The 22,405-nt window shown below is 60.9% G+C and overlaps 2 protein-coding genes across 6 annotated transcripts; both read right to left on the bottom strand.

Moving 5' to 3' along the window:
* Window positions 1–210: 210 nt before the first annotated feature.
* LENG9 (leukocyte receptor cluster member 9) lies at window positions 211–18,517 on the bottom strand. Of its 5 annotated transcripts, none has more exons than XM_054015060.1 (3): window positions 18,309–18,517; window positions 14,091–14,388; window positions 211–1,707 (listed from the first exon to the last, which is right to left on the bottom strand). In XM_054015060.1, the coding sequence occupies exon 3, from the start codon at window positions 1,686–1,688 to the stop codon at window positions 420–422; it is 1,269 nt and encodes a 422-aa protein (XP_053871035.1). In that variant the 5' UTR covers window positions 1,689–1,707; window positions 14,091–14,388; window positions 18,309–18,517; the 3' UTR covers window positions 211–419. The 5 variants fall into 5 exon arrangements, with proteins under 5 accessions (XP_053871035.1, XP_053871037.1, XP_053871036.1 ...); XM_054015062.1 differs by having other exon boundaries at window positions 18,326–18,517; XM_054015061.1 differs by lacking the exon at window positions 18,309–18,517 and having other exon boundaries at window positions 14,091–14,794.
* CDC42EP5 (CDC42 effector protein 5) lies at window positions 4,341–12,183 on the bottom strand. The gene is made up of 2 exons (XM_054015064.1): window positions 12,054–12,183; window positions 4,341–7,698 (listed from the first exon to the last, which is right to left on the bottom strand). Exon 2 carries the CDS (start codon window positions 7,696–7,698, stop codon window positions 7,111–7,113), a length of 588 nt encoding a protein of 195 aa, XP_053871039.1. The 5' UTR covers window positions 12,054–12,183; the 3' UTR covers window positions 4,341–7,110.
* Window positions 18,518–22,405: the final 3,888 nt, after the last annotated feature.

Below are 22,405 nucleotides of genomic sequence, written 5' to 3'. Positions count from 1 at the left end.
CTTGGGGTTCAGGAAAGCTGGAAGATGCCAGGGAAGGGGATTATATGCAAGGGGGCAAGGTGAATTGGGGAGCAGAGCTTGGGGCTAGAACCCAGGAGTCCTGGCTCCCAGATGCCTCTGCTCTAACCACTCAACCTTGCTCCTCTCTCAGAGCTGTGGCTAGAACCCTGGAGTCCTGGCTCCCTACATCCCTGCTCTAACCACCCCTTGCCAGAGGTGTGAGTAGAACCCAGGAGTCCTGACTCCCAGCCCTGCCCGCCCCATAACTACTAGGCCCCATCCCCGTCCCTGCTGGGGGGATAGAACCCAGGAGTCCTAGCTCCCAGCCCCCTGCTCTAATCTGGATTAGGGGACCTGAGAGAAGGATCAATAGAGCCCCACATCCTGAGCTGGGATTTGGGGACTGGCGTGGGGCCCCCTCAATACAGATCCAGCTCCACGAGGGTGCTGTAAAACCCATCGGTCCGTCTGCCCCCACCCACCTGGCACAGACACAGCGATTCCACCGCCTGGGTCCCCAGCTCCTCCCCGGGAGGCTCCGGGGGCAGGTTCAGCCTCGGCTCCCCGCCCGCCGGGATCTTGGCCACAGTGAGATGGAAACAATCGTGGGCCGGGAGCGGGACGACCGTCAGCCCCTTGCAGACAAAGCCCTGCTCCAGGGCGTGGGCCAGCCCCGCCAGCTCCGGGCCAGGCACGGGGGCGGCGTACAGCACCCGGCCCCAGAAGGTGCCCAGGCCCCGGAAGCGCAGGAGCGGGGCGGGGGGCAGGAGGCGCCGGTGCTCGGCCTGCAGCTCCCGCAGGGCGGTGACGGCCGCCTGCATCTCGGCAGCGCCATCCAGCCGGAGGAGGCAGAGGGTGAGGTGGAGGGTGGTCAGTGGGGTGCAGAACTCGGCCACGGTGGGGTCGGCCTGGCTCAGGGCCTCCTGGAGCCGGGCCACCGAATCCCGCAGCTCCGGGCTGGTGATGCGCGCGGCCACAAAGTGGGTGGGGCGGGGGGGTGCTGGGGGGCAGCTCTGAGCTCCTGGCTCAGCCACATCCTCCTCCTCTTCGTTCTCCGGAGCTACAGCCTCCTCCGGCACCCCGGCTCCGCCGTCCCCCATTCCTACGGCCTCTTGGCGCCCGGCCTCTTCCTCCATCACCTCCAGGATGGTCCGGCCGCCCCCGGTGGAGCCGAAGACGTCGTCCAGCCGGCTGGCTTTGTCCCACACCACGCGGCCGCGATATTTGAAGTACTGGATCCTGTGCTGGGGTATGGCCAGCACCTCCGGCCCGACCGACGCCAAATCCTCCCAGCAGAAGGCCGTGAAGGCGTCTTCCCGCACGCCGGAGAAGCGGTCCAGGTGGCCCACGGTGAACTCGCCGGGCGGCAGCTGGCGGTCCCAGAGGATGCGGGAGACGACGTCCCCTGCTGTCTTCATGGGGGGCTTCTTGCTGGGGCGCTCAAGGGACTTCTTGCTGGGGGGTTCGTGGGGCGGCTGGGGGGCGGCGGGCGGGGCGCCGGGGTGGGGGTTCCGGCAGCGGGCGCCGAAGCGGCAACTGCCCGCCAAGAAGAAGCTGCAGGGGTGGTTGAGCGTGGGGGCTGGCTCTGTCACCCCCGGCCCATCAGAGCCCGGGTCCGGGGCTCCCCCTGCAGGGTCGGCTGGGGGGGCAGAAAAATCTCCCCCAGCGGACGGGCCCCGTCCCTCCATTGCGTCACCAGAGTCCAGTCTGCAAGGCAAAGAGAGAGTTAGCACAGGGGATGGGGCCTTTCCCTCTAGGGAGCGCCGGCTCCCACCCGGCCCCAGGGCAGGGAGTGGCTGGCTCAGGGGGGTGGGGAATGGGGCCTGACCCCGCTGGGAGCAGGCTGCCTGGGCCGACCCTGCTGCATCGCTCAGGAATTACCTGCCCCTGCCGGGCTGGGTGACCCTGAGCCGGGCCCGGAGGAGGATTTCCTGCTTTGGGCTCCAGCCGCTCCCAACCCGGCCACTTGCCCAGGACTATAAAGGGAGCTGCAAGGGCTGCTGGGAAAGGCGGTGAATTTTTATGGCTCTAAACCCCAGGCCTCCAGCAGGGGGCAAAGAGTGTCCATGGTGAATGAGGAATTTCCTGCTTAGCCCAGCCCAGAGCCAGCATAGAACCCAGGAGTCCTGGCTCCCAGCCCTCGCTCCCGCTCTTCCCACTAGACCCCACTCCTCTCCCCGAGCCTATCCTGGCTCCCAAGTCCAGAGCCGAGAGTCCTGCTTGTCACAGTCCAGACCCCGTTACCAGCCCCACCCTTGCCAACTTCCTTGACAACACTAATGTTCCCCTACATAGCGACTGTCTACGGGACGCAGCGTCAGGAAAGATACTGAGATAAGGCGTAACCGTCCTCTCACCCAGTGTCTGAACTGTAACCCCACCCAGTGGGCAGGAGAGAACCCAGGAGTCCGGGCGCCCAACACCCCCCCCCCCCGCTGCTCTAACCACCAGACCCCACTCCCCTCCCAGAGCCAGGGAAAGAACCCAGGAGTCCAGGTGCCCAATGCCCCTGCTGCTCTAACCACCAGATCCCACTCCCCTCCCAGAGCCAGGGAGAGAACCCAGGTGTCCTGGTTCTCCCCTCCCCCAGAGAAAATGCCCTGTGCCTCATTCCCCACCTCCGAACCTGCCAGTCCCCTCCCTGAGGCTGGCTGGGAGCCCCCCGGGAGGGGAAAGCCCCCCAGCCAGCCATGCTGACGTTGCATCAGTTTCCCAGCTGCTCCATATCCCTGGCAGGGCCGGCCAGGCCTCCTGGACAATGTCACCCCGGCCCCCGATCTGTTTACAGTGGAAATCACCCGCTGCCAAGAAATTCACAGAGCGTGACTGGGAGCCCGGGGCCCCACTGGGGGATGCTATCTCAGCCGGATGGGCCAGCTGGGGGCGAAGTGCGGGGCTGGACAAGGTTGTGGGGCTAGGCAGGGTGTCTCAGGAGGAAAAGACAGACAGACAGACCCAAGCCAAGCGAGCTGGACAGACGGCTCCTGTCATCCTGGCTCCGGGGAGGGTGCAGCACTGGGGATCCCGACTATCTAGAAAAGTAGGGGGGGAGCCAGTGAAAGACCTGGGGATAGAACCCAGGAGTCCTGGCTCCCAGCCCCCTCTGCTCTAACCCCGCAGAGCTGGGGATAGAACCCAGGAGTCCTGACACCCAGCCCCCTCTGCTCTAACCCATCAGCCCCGCAGAGCTGGGGATAGAACCCAGGAGTCCTGGCACCCAGGTCCCCCTGCTCTACCCCACCAGCCCCCCCAGAGCTGGGGATAGAACCCACGAGTCCTGGCACCCAGCCCCCTCTGCTCTAACCCCCCAGAGCTGGGGATAGAACCCAGGAGTCCTGGCTCCCAGTTCCCCCTGCTCTAACCCACCAGCCCCGCAGAGCTGGGGATAGAACCCAGGAGTCCTGGCACCCAGGTCCCCCTGCTCTACCCCACCAGCCCCCCCAGAGCTGGGGATAGAACCCAGGAGTCCTGGCACCCAGTTCCCCCTGCTCTAACCCACCAGCCCCGCAGAGCTGGGGATAGAAACCAGGAGTCCTGGCACCCAGGTCCCCCTGCTCTACCCCACCAGCCCCCCCAGAGCTGGGGATAGAACCCAGGAGTCCTGGCTCCCAGCCCCCTCCACTCTAACCCCCCAGCCCCCCCCAGAGCTGGGGATAGAACCCAGGAGTCCTGGCTCCCCAGCTAGGGTGACCAGTCAGCAAGTGTGAAAAATCGGGACAGGGAGTGGGGGGTATATAGGAGCTTATATAAGAAAAAGACCCAAAAATCAGGACTGTCCCTATAAAATCAGGACATCTGGTCATCCTACTCCCAACCCCCCCGCCCCCCAACTCACCAGCCCCCCAGAGCTGGGGATAGAACCCAGGAGTCCTGGCCAGGGCCGCTCAGAGGTGGGGGCAAATGGGGCAACAGGCCCCAGGCCCCGCAGGGGCCCCCACGAGAAGATAGATTTCTATAATATTGCAACTTTTTTTTATGGAAGGGGCCCCCGAAATTGCTTTGCCCCAGATCCCCTGAATCCTCTGGGTGCCCCTAGTCCTGGCTCCCAGTCGCCCTGGCTCTAACCCACCAGCTCCCACTCTCCTCTCAGAGCCAGGAATAGAACCCAGGAGTCCTGGCACCCACACGAGCGCCTCACAGCTCTGAGAATATTTCCTTCCTGCTCCCCGTTTTCCCATTGTGTTTCCCTCCCTCTGCGTGTCCGGGACTGACCCCACCGTCACCCTGCGTCCCCTCCCGGCTCTAGCCAGCAGGTTACCCAGCTTGGGGGGGTGGGTGGATTCTCGGGGGTGCTGGGGAATGGATTCCAGGGGTAAAGAGGGTCAAAGAATTGGCCCAGCTCCAGACCGAAGGTCGCGCTTTAATGGTAAGAAATACAAACATTTTTCTCTCACTAGAAAGATTTGCTTTAGAGTGAACTTGCCGCAGGGCTGGGGGAGGGGAATGGACATTTATACACAGGGGGGGAATATACAGAGATATAAAAAAATATACGCAGAGATCCATCCCGCTATTTAACATGGGGGGGGGAACCCGGAGGGCAGGGGGCAGACGTTAAGGTCAGCGTCCCAGGCACGGGGCTAGCAGCGGGGATACCGAAGGACTGGGGTGATGAGACCCAGGAATTAGCACAAGGTCAGACAGAGCATAAGGGAGATTAGAACCCGGCCCTGGCCCCGTGGCAGTCTGGGGGTGGCTCCGGACTGAGCTCAGGTCAACCTCCAGCCCCCCGCCTCCCCCTTGCACGCAGTGGCTGGAAGGCAGGTTCATCTTAGCACCCGTGGAGCAGCTTTCAGCAGAGAAACTCAGAGCCCTCCCTCCCCCCACCTCCTCCTTAGGGCAGTATCATAAGCGCCACTTTAGAAGGGGAAACTGAGGCACAGACTGACATATGGACTTGCCTGGGGTTACACAGGGGACCAATGACAGAGCCGGGGATAGAACCCAGGAGCCCTGGCCCCCCAGCTCTAACCACTAGACCCCACTCCCCTCCCAGAGCTGGGGAGAGCACCCAGGAGTCCTATTTAACATTACTCCCACCTTCCCTTCCCATCCTTTCACATTCACACTCTCTCTGCTTTTCCCACCCACATTTTTCTTTCTTTCCTCTTCCTCTCTCCCTCCCTCAGCTGTCTCCTGCAATCCATCCTTAATCCAGCCAATACGGGTCCCATTTAGCCGTCTTTCCCTCTCCCTCAGGGGGTGTGGGCCAATCCCCAATCCGGTCCCCCACCCTGCAGGGACTCGAACCCAAAACTGTAAGAGCAGGCCCCGCGCTACAGCGTCAGTAGCCTTTCTACCCGATCAGTCCACTAGGGGGCGACAGAACCACACTGCATTGGCTCCATTTGACCCTGTTGTCCATGGGCCCAGATTAGGGGACCCCTTATTAATCCATGACACCCGCCACTAGGACACCAGCTATTGCCCCACTTCATAACATTCCTCCTCCCCCCCACACACACACCAAATCTGGAGCAGGGAAAATAATCTTAACATCCCTGCCCTCAAAGGGAAAGTGAAATGTACCCCTCCCCTCCACCCCACCTTTTTCTGGGCTGGGATAAACTGCTCCTAGTTCCCAGCCCCCCCTTGTTCTAATCCACCAGACCCTCTAGGCACCTCCACCTAAAAATATAGGAGAGAACCCAGGAGTCCTGGCTCCCAGCCCCCACTGCTCTAACCCACCAGCCCCCACTCCCCTCCCAGAGCCAGGAACCCAGGAGTGCTGGCTCCCAGCCCCCCCCTGCTCTAACCATTAGATCCTAGGCCTTCCACCCCTGGTGAATATAATCCGTTAATGTCTCAAGTAATTCTCCTTCCATGTGGGGGGAGCCCCAGGCATGAAATAGGGGGTGGGGGAGGAGGGAACCCAGGTCATTTTCACAGCGTTACCCAAATCACTTTTCTCAAGGCTGATCCGTGCCCCTCAACCACCCCGGTACCACTGCCCTTGTCCGAGTCCATCTCTTGTGAGCCCAGAGTCCAGATGGGGTGTGAGATGGATACACACAAAACCAACATCAAACTGTCTCTTCTTTCAGTTCAGGAGTTCCTTCTCCCATTGGGAGAGGGGAATGAGGGAGAGGAAGTGGGATGCTGACTGATTGGTGGGTTATTCGGTCAATTGCTGAGATCATCGGTGGATTGATTGATTGGTTGGTCAACAGGTTGGTTGATTGTTCCACTGGTTGGTTGAGTGGTCGATTGGTGGCTTGATTCTTGACTATTGCACTGATGGGTTGGCTAGTCGATCGGTTGATCGTTGACCATTCCACCGACCAATTGGTTGGTTGATTGTTGACTGTTTCACTGGTTGGCTGACTGGTCGACTGGTGGGTTGATTCTTGACTAGTCCGCTGATGGGTTGACTGGTTACTTTGTTGATTGTTGACTGTTCCATCGGTCAATTGGTTGGTCGATAACTTAGTTGGCAGGTCAATTGGTGGATTGATGGGTCCATCGGCCGATTGATCAGTTGCGGGGGGCTGACTGTTGATAGCTCATTTTGTCAGCCAATGGGCCGATTGTTCTTTGATGGTAGATTGATTGTTGATCAATTGACAGGTTGATTGATAAATGGATTGACAAGTTGATCAGTGTATTGATGGGTTGATTGGGCAATCCGTGGGTTGGTGGATTGATTGAGGGGCTCATTAATAGATAGACGTATTGATGAGTTGACCAGTCAACGGACGGGTGGGTGGATTAGGATTCCAGAAATCCATACAGACAACGAGGTGAAAATTAGGATCAAACACATTGGACTTTCCACTGCAGATAGGATCACCAACCTCAGAGAACCGGTACTGCCACGGGGAGGGGGCCGGCTAGGGGGTAAGAATAAGTGAACGAAAAAAAAGAATGAAAGGAAGAAATGGCCGAAGAGGGGAAGGGAAAGAGAGCAGGAGCAAAAGAAAGAAGGGGGAAGCGCATGAAAGGAGGGTAAGGAAGAATGAAAGAGGAAAAGACAGAGAGAACACACACAAGGGAAGAGGGGGATGGCTGAAGCAGGAGGGGCGTGGATGAAGGGACAGGGGAGGAGACAGGTGGAGGGGTGGAGGGAATAGGGGGGAATGGAGGGATGGGAGGGGAGCTGAACCCCCTCTCCTATAGCCCAATCTCGTCATCCAGATCATCGTCAAATGTGTATCCATGCCCGGTGCCTTCCTCCTCCTCCTCCTCCTCCTCTTCTTCTTCCTCCTCTTCCTCCTCCCCTGCCTGGGAAGCCGCCCCGTGGCCCAGCCCCTGTCCCCCCACCGGCCTCTCCGCCCTGACGTCCTCGCTCCAGGGCTGCTCCCCGCCCTTGTCCATGACCCCCAACACCTCATCCAGAATGGACGGCCCCAGATCCAACTCGAAGGAGAACAGGGACTCGGCGTGTTGTAGTTCCCCCTCCCAGCCAGCGGGGGGCAAATCCAGGGCGCCGGGGCCGCCCCCCAAATCAGCCGGGCTGCTGGAGGACCCCGAGAGGCGGCTGGGGGACTGGGCCGGCGCTAGGGCCTCGGTGGCGGGGGGCAGCCCGTTGGCCTTGGGGCCCCCGTGGTTGCTGAGAAAGGAGGTGTCCCCGAAGACGTCCCCGCCCCGGCCGACGTGCATGGTGTGCCGGAAATCCCCCAGCGGGGCGCTGATCATGTCCCGCCCGATGCGGGACCTCTTCTTCGACTGGGAGATGGGGGACTGCTTCAGAATCGGCATCTGGGGGGCACAGAGAGAGAGACATGGGGGTCAGGGAGACAGGGCCCCACCCCTCTAGGGGGCACCAGCTCCGATCCAGGACTGGCTGGCTCAGGGGGTGGCGAATGGGGCATGGGGCCTTTCCCCTCTAGGGGGCGCTGGCTCCCATCCAGCCCCAGGGCGGGGACTGGCTGGCTCAGGGGGGCAGGGAATGAGGCACAGGGAAAGGGTTGGTCTCCTGCACCCCCATATCTTAGGATAAATAGGGGTCACCCACTGGGGTGTTGATCCCAGGCAGAATATCCCCCACCCTGTGACGTGGGATTATTTCAGAGAAGGGGACTGGGAGGCAGGACTCCTCTACTCTCTCCCCAGCTCTGGGAGGGAGTGGGGTCTAGTGGTTAGAGCAGGGGGGCTGGGAGCCAGGACTCCGGGGTTCTCTCCCCGGCTCTGGGAGGGGGTGGGGTCTAGTGGTTAGAGCGGGGGGGGGGGCTGGGAGGCAGGACTCCGGGGTTCTCCCCCCGGCTCTGGGAGGGGATGGGGTCTAGTGGTTAGAGCAGTGGGGGGCTGGGAGCCAGGACTCCGGGGTTCTCTCCCCGGCTTTGGGAGGGGGGAGTGTCCAGTGGTTAGAAGGGGGGCTGGGAGGCAGGACTCCGGGGTTCCCTGCCTGGCTCTGGGAGGAGTGGGGTCTAGTGGTTAGAAGGGGGGGCTGGGAGGCAGGACTCCGGGGTTCCCTGCCTGGCTCTGGGAGGGGGTGGGGTCTAGTGGTTAGAGCGGGGGGGGGCTGGGAGCCAGGACTCCGGGGTTCTCTCCCCGGCTCCGGGAGGGGTGGGGTCTAGTGGTTCGAAGGGGGGGAAGGCAGGGAGCGCGTGGCCAGTGGGGATCGAGAGGGACGGGAGGGGGCGCGTGGCCGGTGGGGATTGAGAGGGACGGGAGGGGGCGCGTGGCCGGTGGGGATTGAGAGGGACGGGAGGGGGCGCGTGGCCGGTGGGGATTGAGAGGGACGGGAGGGGGCGCGTGGCCGGTGGGGATTGAGAGGGACGGGAGGGGGCGCGTGGCCGGTGGGGATTGAGAGGGACGGGAGGGAGCGCGTGGCCGGTGGGGATTGAGAGGGACGGGAGGGGGCGCGTGGCCGGTGGGGATTGAGAGGGACGGGGATCTCCGCTGAAGAGGGAGGACTGGGCAGCTGGGACTGGGGGGGGGGAGGCGGCATTTCCTGTCCTGGGGAAGTGAAGTCAGTTTCCTCTGGCTGTTCTCCCCACAGCCAGCTGGGAACCCTGGCTCTGTGCCAGATCAGACCTGGCCAGGGGAGCTCCCATCGGGGGCAGGCGATGGGACGGCTCCGATTGGGGGGAGACAGCTGGGGGGGGCAGGGGATTGGGGGGACACAGTTAGGGGGGACAGCTGGACAGGATGGGGGTTGCTCTGATGGAAAGGGCGGCAGGACAGGGCCAGGGATGAGGCAGGTCAGATGGGGGGGGTGGACAAGGCGGGGTACAGGGTGGCACAGAGGTGGGCACTGGATGGGCCAGGCAGCCCCCCTCTATCAGAACAACAGCTGGAATCTGGAGCAGCTGGGTTGGGGTTCCCCACCCCCAGGAATGGACAGGGACTGGGGGGGTGTAATGGAGGGGAAGAAAAAGGGATGAAGGAAAGAGAGATGAGAGAAGGAACAGGGGGAAGGAGACAGTGACTAAGGAAGAGAGGGAATAGAAGGGCCCTTTCTGGCTGAGGATACAGTGGGGGGGGCGAGGAGCAGGGAACACCCCCGCACGCCCCACCTGGTTCCCATGAGCCACCGCCCCCCACCCCACTCCCAAGCCGCTCCCCTGGGGAAAGGAGTGGGGCGGGGAACCTGTCTGACCAGATTCCTGTTCCGCTCCGCTGCCAGGGGACCCGGATCCAGGCTGAGCCTGGTGCCATAACTAACAAGGGAGCTGGGAGCCCGGACTCCTGGGTTCTCTCCTGGCTCTGGGAGGGGAGTGGGGTCTAGTGGTTAGAGCAGGGGGGTTGGGAGCCAGGACTCCTGGATTCTCTCCCTGGCTCTGGGAGGGGAGTGGGGTCTAGTGGTTAGAGCAGGGGGGTTGGGAGCCAGGACTCCTGGATTCTCTCCCTGGCTCTGGGAGGGGAGTGGGGTCTAGTGGTTAGAGCAGGGGGGGGGGGACTGGGAGCCAGGACTCCTGGGTTCTCTCCCCAGCTGTGGGTGAGTCATATTGGCAGCACTGGCTGCTGCTGGCAGGGGATCTAATGGGTAGGGTTGATTCAGGCTTCAGGGGAACAGTGATTCTGCGGGCGGGGGCGGGGCAGGTTTGGGTCCAGCCCCTGCCCCAACAAACGCGAACAAGAGGTATGGCCAGTCCCTGGGAGCGGAGTCAGCAGGGCTGGGAGGCACGGGACAGAACCCAGGAGTCCGGGCTCCCAGCCCGCTCTGCTCTAACCCATCAGACCCCACTCCCCTCCCAGAGCCACCTTGAGCTCAGGGATTCCCTTCAATGCCCCCCATTCTTCCCCCAGGACTGTGCCCAGTAGCCGCAGTGTATTACGGTAGCCCCCTGGGCACCGGCTCTGTACATTTAACTGCTGGGTGCTACACAGACCCAGAACAAAGAGCCCATCCCTGCCTCAAGGAGCCGGCCAGAGCCAGCGGGCGATGGATGGGCAGAAGGATGGGGGGGCGCCCGCGCAGGGCGAGGCCCCGTTGGCCAGCATGACGGGCAGGGCGCTCAGCGCCGAGAGGGACCTGACGGTGGGGGTTCTGGGGGTGTTTACGGCGAGCATCTCCCCAGGGTGTGGGGTGGCCTGAGCCATTCCCCAGGAGGTGATGGCGGCAGGGACCCCAGGCCCCTCGGAGAGGGATGGGGCGAGGATTAGGTGGGTGGACGCCGTGGAGAAGGGGGAGCCAGTGGCGGGACGCAGAGAGGGGGCGACGGGACCAGGCTGGGGGACGCTGCTGGAAAGGGGCCCTGCTCTGGCTGGGGTGCAGGGTCGGGGACGCTCCTAGCGGCTCCCGGAAGCAGCGCCATGTCCCCCCTCTGACTCCTATGCATAGGGGCAGCCAGGGGGCTCCACTCCGCCTGATGCCCCCGCCGCTCCCATTGGCCGGGAACCGTGCGATGGCGGGGCTTGTGGACGGGGCAGCGCGCAGCAGAGGTGCCCGGCCGCGCCTCCGCATAGGAACTGGGGGGGGGGGGGTTGTGCCGCTGCTTCTGGGAGCTGCTTGAGGTAAGCGCTGCCCGGAGCCCCTCCCACACCCCAACCCCCTACCCCAGCCCTGATCCCCCTCCTGCCCTCCAAACCCCTCGGTCCCAGCCCGGAGCACCCTCCTGCACCCCAAACCCCTCATCCCCAGCCCCACCCCAGAGCCTGCACCCACAGCTGGAGCCAATACCCCACCCCCCACCCCAGCCCAGAGCCCCCTCCTGCACCCTGAACTCATTTCTGGCGCCACCCCGGAGCCCTCCCCCCAGCCAGAGCCCTCACCCCGTCCCGCACCCCAACCCCCAATTTCGTGAACATTCATGGCCCACCATACAATTTCCATACCCAGATGTGGCCCTCGGGCCAAAAAGTTTGCCCACCCCTGGTCTAATGGTTAGAGCAGGGGGCAGGGAGCCAGGACTCCTGGGTTCTTTCCCCAGCTCAGGAAGAGGAGTGAGGTCCAGTGGTTAGAGCAGGAAGGGCTGGGAACCAGGACTCCTGGGTTCTATTCCTGGCTGGGGAGGGGAATCAGGGAGGCAGGACTCCTGGGTTCTATTCCTGGCTGGGGAGGGGAATCAGGGAGGCAGGACTCCTGGGTTCTATTCCTGGCTGGGGAGGGGAATCAGGGAGGCAGGACTCCTGGGTTCTCTCTGTGATCATCTGCTCTGACCTCCGGCGGCGCACATAGAACGGCCCTGAGCTGATGTCTGCTCACTCTAGAGCCAAACTCTTGGGAAGTTGCCCCCACGGGTCATTTTCCTCCCTCTTAAAAACTCGTCCCCCCGTTTCCCGGTGGGAATTGTTGAGTTTCAACTCCCAGCCGTTGGTTCTGCTTGGCCCTCCGGCCGCTAGGCGCCCAGGCCCGGCGTCAGGACCCGGGCAGAACGGCGCGGCGAGGTTTCGGCCTGAAGACCGAGAGGCCCGAGCGGAAGACGACACCCACGTTACGGGACAGGCCAGACGGTCGTGGTTGCAGCGACAGAGAGGAGGGAGGGTGGCGGACTCGGGGAGGGGGGAGATTAGGAACTGAGCAGGGGCTGACGGCTGGACATCCACGAGGAGACAAGGCGGGGACGGACGGAGACAGCTCTGCAGTAGACCGGACACCGGAGGGGCTAATGGGATCCCGGGCTGCGTCCCCAGGGGAACCTCGAGCGGGAGCAGAGAGGGGAATTCACCTCTGGACGTGGCCCTGGGGCGAGGCTGTCGGGATCCCGTGTCCCTTTGCGCGGCCCCCAAGTCAAGGAGGACGTTGATCGATTGGAGACGGGGTGGAGAAGAGTCACGGAGACGACTGAAGGGTTAGAAAACCTGCCTGGGCGGGAGAGACACCAGGAGCTCCAGCTGTTTAGCGGAGCAGAGAGACGGTCCGGGGGGGATTCGATCCCGGGCTATCGGTACCGACGTGGGGGACGAATATTGACTAACGGGTTCCTCAGTGGAGCAGAGGAAGGTCGGACCCGGCCCCACACCTGGAAATTGAAGGGAGACAAACCCAGCCTGGGAACACGACAGATGTTTTTCCCGCTGAAGGGAATTAACTATCGGGATAATTGGCTACACTTGCAAGGCCTCCGGCCTCTCAAAGACCTGATCTGGATCAGCCAGGACGGATTTCGGGACAGCGCCATGGCCTGGGTTATCCCGGCACCCAGGCCAGCGGCTCATGACGGGCCCCGTCTGGCCGTGGGATCTAGGAGAGTGGAGAAAAGGCAGCAGGGCTTGACCCAGAGATGAGGGAGATGAGAGGTGACCGAGGATGGAGTCTGGGGGAACCCGCCCCAAAAAAGTGAAGGGGGCCAGTGGGAGGATCCTCCAAAGAAAACAGTGAAGGAGCAATTAGAGAGGAAGGAAGAGAACCAGGGGAGGCCAACTAGAATAGAACCCAGGAGTCCTGGCTTCCAGCCCCCACCCTCTGCTCCAACCACTAGACCCCACTCCCCTCCCACAGCCAGGGATGGAACCCAGGAGTCCTGGCTCCCACCCCACCCCACCCACGCTTCAACCACTAGATCCCACTCCCCTCCCACAGCCAGGGATGGGACCCAGGAGTTCTGAATCACCCACCATCTTCCCCCTTAGCAATGAGATTATAGCTTCTCCCATGGAATTTTCATGTTTCCAAAGGAGAAAGTCTACTGGATGGAGTGTGGTCTATTGACAGAGGTAGAAGCTGGGAATCAGGACTCCTGGGTTCTATCCCAGTCTCCCAGTGACTCTGTCTGGGACCAAGAGGTGCTAAGGTCCCTCCTCCTTGTTTTGGGCTGGTACCAGTGGCCCCTTCTCTCCTCTCAGTGGGGATGGAGCTGGGGATAAGGCCCCTGCTATCAAGGGCTGTTTGCTTAAAGCTCCCACTCCCATCCTGGCTCTAAGAACCAAACAATGGTCAGGTCTCCTGGGCCGCCTCTAATCTTATCCAACCCCCTGAAGATTGGAGGAAGGAGCCCTCCCTGGGGTTGTGCAAGACATATAGGATTATAGCCCGTCCACTGGACCCCACTCCCCTCCCAGGGCTGGGGAGAGAACCCAGGTGTCCTGGCTCCCAGCCCCCCCTGCTCTAACCCATTGGACCCCCCTCCCCGAGCCAGGGAGAGAACCCAGGCATCCTGGCTCCCAGTTCCCCACCCCCGCTCTAACCCGCTAGATCCCACTCCCCTCCCAGAGCCAGGGATAGAACCCAGGAGTCCTGGCTCCCAGCCCCCTTGTTCCAATCCACTTACCCCCGTCCCTAAGCTAGGGATCGAACCCAGGTGTCCTGGCTCCCTGCCCCTCCTGCTCTAACCCACTAGTCCCCACTCCCCTCCCAGAGCCAGGGATCGAACCCAGGTGTCCTGGCTCCCTGCCCCTTCTGCTCTAACCCACTAGTCCCCACTCCCCTCCGAGATCCAGGGAGAGAACCCAGGAGTCCTGGCACCCAGCCTCCCCTGTTCTAACCCACTAGACCCCTCCCAGATCCAGGAAAAGAACCCAGGAGTCCTGGCTCCCAGTCTTCCCTCACGTGCTCTAACCACCAGCTTCCACTCCTCTCCTTGAAACAGAACCCAGGAGTCCTGCCTCCCATTCGCCCCAACCCCACACAGCGGCTCTTCCATCACCTCGACCCACCGGCTCGACAATCTCAAAGCATCCGCTTTCCCCCCCTCCCGTCGCCGTCATGAGGCCAGATCCCCTCCGAGGCTGCCGAAAAGAACCCGGAAAAAAATTCCTTTACTCACCCTGTATGAATCCCAAGTCTGGAGATCAATGAGTCACGTACAGAGCAAGCCAGAGTCTTCGTCTTCCTGTTTTGTAATCCAGAAATGGAGCTCGCTTTCCCGAGGACAATTCCACCGCCACCCAAGCTCGTGTGGGGCCGGGATTCGCCCTCTATCCGGTCATTTCTCCGCACCCCGATGCAAATGCGCCGAAAACCTCGGGGGTGGCCTTTGCTCCTCGGCGTCCTTCGCCCTTTTCCTCCTCCACTCGAGGTTTCTCTCCTCCCTCTGGGGCGGAAGCGGCGGGATCTTTATTTACCTGGCTCCAAAAACGAAAGGCATAAATAAGCGGGAGGCAAACCTACCCACGCCGCTCGTCCAAATGTGCACACACCGCCCGCCTTCGCTTCAGACCCCAGGCCACACGGGCTTTGCCAGGAAAGTCGAGATCCAGAAGTCAAAGCAAATATTATCCCATGGGAGGGGGGGGGGGGAAAAACCTGTACGGGCCAACTTATAAAGTTCACTGCATTCCTGAACTTCCGGGAGGTGCGAGTACCAATCGGCTCGGCCCAGGCTCTGTTTGCAAACAGGGCCAGGGAGCAGCCGGGCGGCTGGGTGCAGAACAACTTGACGTTGGGGTCTCTTTAAAAACGAAGCCGCGCCGAGTGGGGTGCGGAGAGGAAGGCAAGCGGTGGGATCTATTTTATAATACGGGGATGGCAGAGGGAACGGTTCGTAGCGGGGCGGGATGGATGGATCGGAGAGGGAGGGAGGGAGCGGTGTGTAGGGGGATAGACAGCTACCCTAAGAGGGGGGGGGTGGAGAGATAGAGGGGTGTGGATAGGGATGGAGGGGGGGCGGATGGATGGAGAGGGGGTATGGGTGGGGATGGAGGGAATAGATTTAGATAATTTAAAAGTAATTATTCCCTATTGAAGAGGACTTTAAGTTACGGGACTGATTTAAAGATAGATAGATAGATAGATAGATAGATAGATAGATAGATAGATAGATAGATAGATAGAGGGGGTGGATGGGGATGGATAGATAGATAGATAGATAGATAGATGAGGTGGATGGGGATGGATAGATAGATAGATAGATAGATAGATAGAGGGGGTGGCTGGGGATAGATAGATAGATAGATAGAGGGGGTGGATGGGGATAGATAGATAGATAGATAGATAGATAGATAGATAGATAGATGAGGTGGATGGGGATAGATAGATAGATGGGGAAGGGGTGATGGGGATAGATAGATAGGGAAGGGGTGATGGGGATAGATAGATAGATAGATAGATAGATAGATAGATAGAGGGGGTGGATGGAGGTAGATAGATAGATCGATAGATAGATAATGTTTGACCGCGCGCGGCAGGGACCAGGAAATGCGGAGACTGACAGGATTCCCCAGGACGGGAATGGGAAAGTCCCAGGACAGCTGGTGCAGGCCCCGACGGAGGGCTGGACAGAGCACAGTCACCCGCGGCGCCGGCGCGTGCCAAGTTCCTCGGGGGTTAACGCCGCAAGCGGATGGCGAAGAAACACCGTCACCAGCTGCCCGATCCGAGAGATAAAATAAAGGAGTCGGGATCAAATGAACTTGGAGACCCCGTTACAGAGTCAAGAACCAGTCAAGGGACAGAATTAAGGTTGCGCAGATAAAGCCAAGCAAATCGCTGCCTAGCTTAATTTTAAGCACATCAGTGGTATCCCCCACCCCCGCTCTAACCCACTAGACCCCACTATTCCCCTCTTAGTCAGGATAGAACCCAGGAGTCCTGGCTCCCTGCCCCCCCGCCTCTTCTGTGGACAGGACTTGAGAGCATGTTTAAATGCTCGGTGAATCTAACCCCTAAGCACATGCAGACTTTTAATCCTGCGGGCCGAGTTTTCATTTGCAGAATCAGGGGTAAAAAATAAACTCCGTTTGGAAGAGACAATCTTGGGGAAAGGGAGGCTGGCGACTTTGTGATCTCTGCTGGGGTCTGGGCAGTCCCTGGTAGGATGGACAGAGGGCCTGTGACGCACCCAAGGCGGGCCCCCGCTCTTGGTCGGGGTCTGGGCAGCGGCGCCTGGTGTGACGGGAGTCTTGGTTTGGCCCTCTAAGCGGTACAGGAACACAAGTAAGTACTAATCAATCATCTTAAAAAGAGCTCAAACCCAGCCAAATCACTCAAACAGCCAAACGACAAACAAGTCTGAGAGCCAGTAAGTTATAGCGCAAGCTAGCAAAGAAGTCAGAAGTTTCATGGCACAGACAATATTTTTCACGCTAGCACGAAAACGGGATATTAGATAGCAAAGCAGTCATTTAGCAAATAGATCATGGAGCAAATAAATATGGGGAAAGATGTGGTCTCCTCATCTCAAAAAAGATACACTGGCATTAGAAAAAGTTCAGAAAAGGGCAACTAAAATGATTAGGGGTTTGGAACGGGTCCCATATGAGGAGAGATTAAAGAGGCTAGGACTTTTCAGCTTGGAAAAGAGGAGACTAAGGAGGGATATGATACAGGTCTATAAAATCATGAGTGATGTGGAGAAAGTGAATAAGGAAACGTTATTTACTTGTTCCCATAATATAAGAACTAGGGGCCACCAAATGAAATTAATGGGCAGCAGGTTTAAAACAAATAAAAGGAAGTTCTTCTTCACACAGCGCACAGTCAACCTGTGGAACTCCTTGCCGGAGGAGGTTGTGAAGGGTAGGACTATAACCGGGTTTAAAAGAGAACTGGATAAATTCATGAAGGTTAAGTCTATGAATGGCTATTAGCCAGGAATGGTGTCCCTAACCTCTGTTTGTCAGAGGGTGGAGATGGATGGCAGGAGAGAGATCACGTGAGGTTCACCCCCTCTGGGGCACCCGGCATTGGCAGACGGGACACTGGGCTGGATGGACCTTTGGTCTGACCCGGTCTGGCCGTTCTTCTGTTCTTAATAACAAATAAGTTATACGGCAAAGCAGCAAACAATTCACTAACTCATTTGCTAGTTTGCAATACAATGTATTTGTTATCTCATTGCTCGTTTGCTATAGAACATGTTCATTATCTCCGAGCTCGCTCTATATGTGCTAAATGATGGGTTTGCTATCGAATGGACTGGCCAATTCGCGATGTCTGGGCTGGCTTGCGGTCTGATTTATCGGCTCCGAGACACATTTGCTAGATTCCAGTGTAGCAAACGCATTCTCCAGCAGGCTAGCAAATAAACTCTACGGCAAAAGGGCAAATGTAACCTGCAGCGACTAAAAGCTACAGCAAACGAACAGCGAGATCGGAAATCAAACACCTGGCGAAGGAGGAAATCAAATGACAAAGAGTCCATCAGTGACAGGGCCAGGCCACCAGAAATCCAGCAGCTAATAACAGCATGACGGAGCGAATGTTGTCAAATAATAAAACAACTCCCGCCCACACCTGTGTCATAACAGCGGGCACCTGCCTGGCATCCTGGGGCGGGATGGGCAGGTTTCTAACACGGTTCGAACATGCCTGGGCCCCAACGGGGGCCCCGCCTAGAGCATGGCAGGGCCGGCTGAGTCTGGGATGGGGACCAAGCACAGACTCTTGCATGCCTTCCCTTGCCCCACACCTATGGGCACCCGCACCCCACACACGCGTGCCCCCCAGCGCCCCCCTCCCCATCACATCTTTCTTCAGCCTCTTCTCGCCTCCCCAACTTTTCCTCTTTCTTTCTGCCCAAGTTTTCTTCTCCCGTCTTCATCTGTGAAGCCTCAGTGAGCTGCAGGAATATTCCCCCTTCCCCCCAGCTGCCCCCCACCACCCAGATCCCCCACTCCTGCCCCTCACCTAAGATGTGCCCTGCTGCCAATCCCCCCAGCTGCCCCCTACCCTCAGACCCCCAGTTGCTCCCCCATTCCTGCCCCCACACTCAGATCCCTCTCTGCTGCCCCCCACGCACTAGATCCCCCCCAGCTGCCCCACCTACCTCCACCCCCAGATCTTCCCAGCTGCCCCCCACCCCGATCCTTGCCCAGTTGCCTCCCTCCTTCCCTTTAGCTCTCCCCACCCCAGATCCCCCCTCAGCCCCCCAGCTCTCCCCACCCTCAGCCCCCCAGATCCCCCACTCAGCCCCCTCAGCAGCCCCCCCACCCAGATCCCTCACTCTCAGCCCCCCAGCTCCCCCCAATCCTGAGCCCACACCTCAGCTGCCCCCCCGGCAGCTCCCCCACCCAGCCGCCCCTCCACCCCCTACCTAGCTCCCCACCTCTAGCAGGAACGTACATCCTCAATGGGGCGCTGGCCCGGCCCGGCCCCCTCCGCTCCGCTCCGCTGGGGTCCCGCTGCGCAAGGGGCGAGAAAGTCAGCGCCTGGCTCAGAAAAAAAAACTCTGACTCGTGAAGGGTTAAAGGGGCGGGACCTCTCCCAGCCCCGCCCCCTGCTCCAACTCTCTCTTCTTAAAGAGACAGAGGCTCGAGGATTTTTTTTCAAGTGAGAAACTCGACTCGTGGGGGGGGGGAGGCCGCGCGGCAAAATTACACCCCCCCCCCCCCCAGTGCCCGGGGAAAGGTTGTGTGAAGGAGGGAATGGGGAAGGGGAAGGATGGGGAGGGGGGAAGGGGGAGGAAATGGTGGGAATCCCACACCGGGGGGGGGGGGGCCGCCCCGCGCTGGAATTTCCTGAAGGGGGGGCGGGGGGCGTCCCAGCCAGTAACAACTTCCAGACCCGTGTGAGCCACGGAGCGGGGGGGGGGGATGGGGATGGATAGATAGATAGATAGATAGAGGGGGTGGATGGGGATAGATAGATAGATAGAGGGGGTGGATGGGGATAGATAGATAGATAGATAGATAGATGGGGTGACTGGGGATAGATAGATAGAGGGGTGGATGTGGATAGAGGGGGTGGTTGTGGATAGAGATGGAGGGGGTGATGGGGGTAGATAGATGGGGTGGGTGTGGATAGAGAGATAGAGGGGGTGGGTGTGGATAGAGAGATAGAGGGGTGGGTGTGGATAGAGAGAGAGGGGGTGATGGGGGTAGATAGAGGGGGTGGGTGTGGATAGAGATAGAAGGGGTGATGGGGATGGATAGATAGATGGGGTGGGTGTGGATAGAGAGATAGAGGGGGTGGGTGTGGATAGAGAGATAGATAGAGGGGGTGGGTGTGGATAGAGAGAGAGGGGGTGATGGGGGTAGATAGATGGGGTGGGTGTGGATAGAGAGAGAGGGGGTGATGGGGGTAGATAGATAGAGGGGGTGGGTGTGGATAGAGAGGGGGTGATGGGGGTAGATAGAGATCGGTCCGTCTATCTGTCTATCTATTGATCTCTCTATCCGCACAGACCCTCTGTCCGTTCACCCACCACCCATCCCCCTACACACACCCCATCCGCTGAGTGGATCTGGGCAGACCGAGGACCGTACAGCCCCGGCTCTGGGTGGGGAGTGGGGTCTGGTGGTTAGAGCCGGGAGCCAGGACTCCTGGGTTCTCGCCTGGGCGGGGTCTAGTGGTTAGAGCGGGGGGCGGGGCTCATTTCTTCTTTTCCCATCGCCGCGGCTCTGGACCCTGCGGCAGGAAATGCGGGGGGCCGGAGAGGGGGGAGGCGCTGGGTCCGCCCGGCTCCCTGCCGCCAGCCTCCGACGGGGCGGGGGGCTGGTAATTAACCCCTGAGAGCCAGGGCCGGCCGGGGGGGGGGGGGTCTGGTGCCCTGCTCTGTGTCGGGCACATGAACCCCCAGCCAAGCGCCCTGCTCTGGGGCCGGGCCCGGGCCCCGCAGCGCAGATAACGGCTTTACTACTGCTCCAGCCGGGGGCTTATGTCCCACTGCCTCCAGATGGGGGAATCACCGAGATACACAGCAGCTCCCCCCATGCTCAGGTGCCAGCCAGACCCGCCCCGACAGTCACACCTTGGGGGGAGGGGCCCAGACGGGGGGTTATTGTTTAGCTAATTAAGATAAAGTGGGTGAGATACACCCACCCTTCCTCACTACATCAGGCGTCCACGGTTAGTGGTCAGGGTGGGGGCTGGGACCCAGGACTCCTGGGTTCTCTCCCCAGCTCTGGGAGGGGAGTGGTGCCTAGTGGTTAGAGCGGGGCGGGGGAGGGGAGCTGGGAGCCAGGAGCCAGGACTGCTGGATTCTCTCTCCGGCTCTGGGAGGGGAGCGGTTCTGGTTGTATGGGGGGGGGGGCTGGGAGCCAGGACACCTGGGTTCTCTCCCCAGCTCTGGGAAGGGAGTGGGGTCTAGTGGTTAGAGCGGGGGCGGGGGAGGGGAGCTGGGAGCAGGACTCCTGGATTCTCTCCCCGGCTCTGAGAGGGAAGCACCGTCCAGCAATACATTGGACACCCAGCTGGGGAGGGGGCCGGAGCCTGCGATCTGGCCCCCTGGGGACTCGGCCGGCCGCATCCTGCCGATAAGCGAACAGCTGGAGTTCATTTCCGGCCCGGGCTGCCCCCTCCCCCTTCCCGCCCAGGGTACGTGGCCGTGGGGATGAATTGGGGGGGGGGAGGGAAGGAGGGGCAGCGTAGACCAGGTTGCGCAAGAGACGCCAGACCACAGACGCCGCCACGATCCAGGCGCTGCCCAGGATCGGGCCCTGCCCCCCCCCCCCCCTTAGCCCCATTTCTGGAGCGGGGGATTGAGACGGGGAAGTGGGGGCTGGAGGATTGACAGCCCCTCATCTTCTGTTCCATGCGGACCCCCCTGCCCAGGGATGGGGGAAGCCGGCATTCCCTGTGGGCGAGAGGTCTCTGTATACCCGGCCCCCCCGCCCCACCCCAGAGCCAGCCGCAAACCAGCGCCAGGCGACAGGTCCCCATATACCCAGCCCCCGTGCCCCACCCCAGAGCCAGCCGCAAGCCAGCGCCAGGCGACAGGTCCCCATATACCCAGCCTCCGTGCCCCACCCCAGAGCCAGCCGCATCCCAGCGCTGGGTGAGGAGTCCCCATATACCCAGCCCCCATGCTCCACCCCAGAGGGGCTGCATCCCAGCACCGGGCCAGGGGTCCCCGTATACCCAGCTGTCCTGGCGGGGGGCAGAACTCCGGCCCCTCGCTCCCTGCAGCCGGGCCAGGCCAGTAGCTATTTAGCCTGGTTCTTTGGCAGCAGCCACAGTTATTTGTTTATCCCCCTCAAAAAAGAAACACATCAGGAGTATTTGCTTCTGGCACGTGGTTCCCTAGAGCCCTCCCCCCGCTCTAACCACTGGACCCCACTCCCTTCCCCGGGACAGGGAGAGAACCCAGGAGTCCTGGCTCCCAGCCCTCACACAGGCCGCCAGCTCCCCAAGTTGGCCCAATCGCCCAGGCCTGACGCCAGCTCAGTGGGGCAGACTGGAGATTGTACCAGACTCGGGGGATCAGCTCCAGGGGCTCGAGGCTCCGGTGTGGGGGGCAGGGCCAGGGGGGCAGGAGAAGGGGCCAGGAAGGTACCTCTGTGCCCTGGGATTTCCCCTGCCCAGCTCAGCCACCTCCTGCCTCTGAATCATCAGCACAGGCCCAACCCCGGCTGGAGAGATTAATTCCTGTATGTCACCCCCCCACCCCCAGCCCTGCCGGCGCCCCTCACTCCTGACCCACAGCCCCTGCCCAGCCCTGCTCCCACCCCCAGCTCTGCCGGTGCCCCTCACTCCCGACCCGCAGCCCCTGCTAGCCCGGCCCTGGGCTCCCCCAAGCCCTGCTGGTGCCCCTCACTCCTGACCCGCAGCCCCTGCCAGCCCGGCCCTGCCAATGCCCCTCACTCCCGACCCGCAGCCCCCTGCTAGCCCAGCCCTGCCCCCCCCAGCCCTGCTGGTGTAACAGTGGAGGGAGGGGGGAGATTGAATGAGAGAAGGAGGAGAAGAAAGAAGGAATCCCAGGGATGGAGGAGATAGAAAAATAATGGAGGGAAAGAAGAAAAGAAAGAAAGAGAGAGAGAGAGTCTGTGATTTCCCAGAATGCCCTGCTGCTGTTCTGCGGTTCAACCCCCCTCCCTCCCAGGCCAGGGCAGCCCATCAGGAATGAGAGGAATCTGCTCTTTAAACATCCGGCCCGAGCTGCGCAGGGCTGGTCCCTGCTCTAACCACTAGACCCCCCTCCCCTCCCCTCCCCTCGATGGGAGGGAACCCAGGAGTCCTATTGATGTGACCCTAACTGGGGCAGAGAATCAGAAAACGTGAGTCGGCGACACCAGCTGTCCAGTTTGAGGAACTCTCAAAGATTGGCTGGGAGAGGCTGGGAATGGGGCACGGGGCCTGTCCCCTCTAGGGGGCGCCGGCTCCCACCCAGCCCCAGGCCAGGGACTGGCTGGCTCCGGGGGGCAGGGAATGGGGCATGGGGCCTGTCCCCTCTAGGGGGTGCCGGCTCCCACCTGGCCCTAGGGC

This window comes from Malaclemys terrapin (genome assembly GCF_027887155.1).
Source record: "Malaclemys terrapin pileata isolate rMalTer1 chromosome 20 unlocalized genomic scaffold, rMalTer1.hap1 SUPER_20_unloc_4, whole genome shotgun sequence".
Taxonomy (NCBI): domain Eukaryota; kingdom Metazoa; phylum Chordata; order Testudines; family Emydidae; genus Malaclemys; species Malaclemys terrapin.
This window is presented reverse-complemented; position numbering and strand designations above follow the sequence as displayed.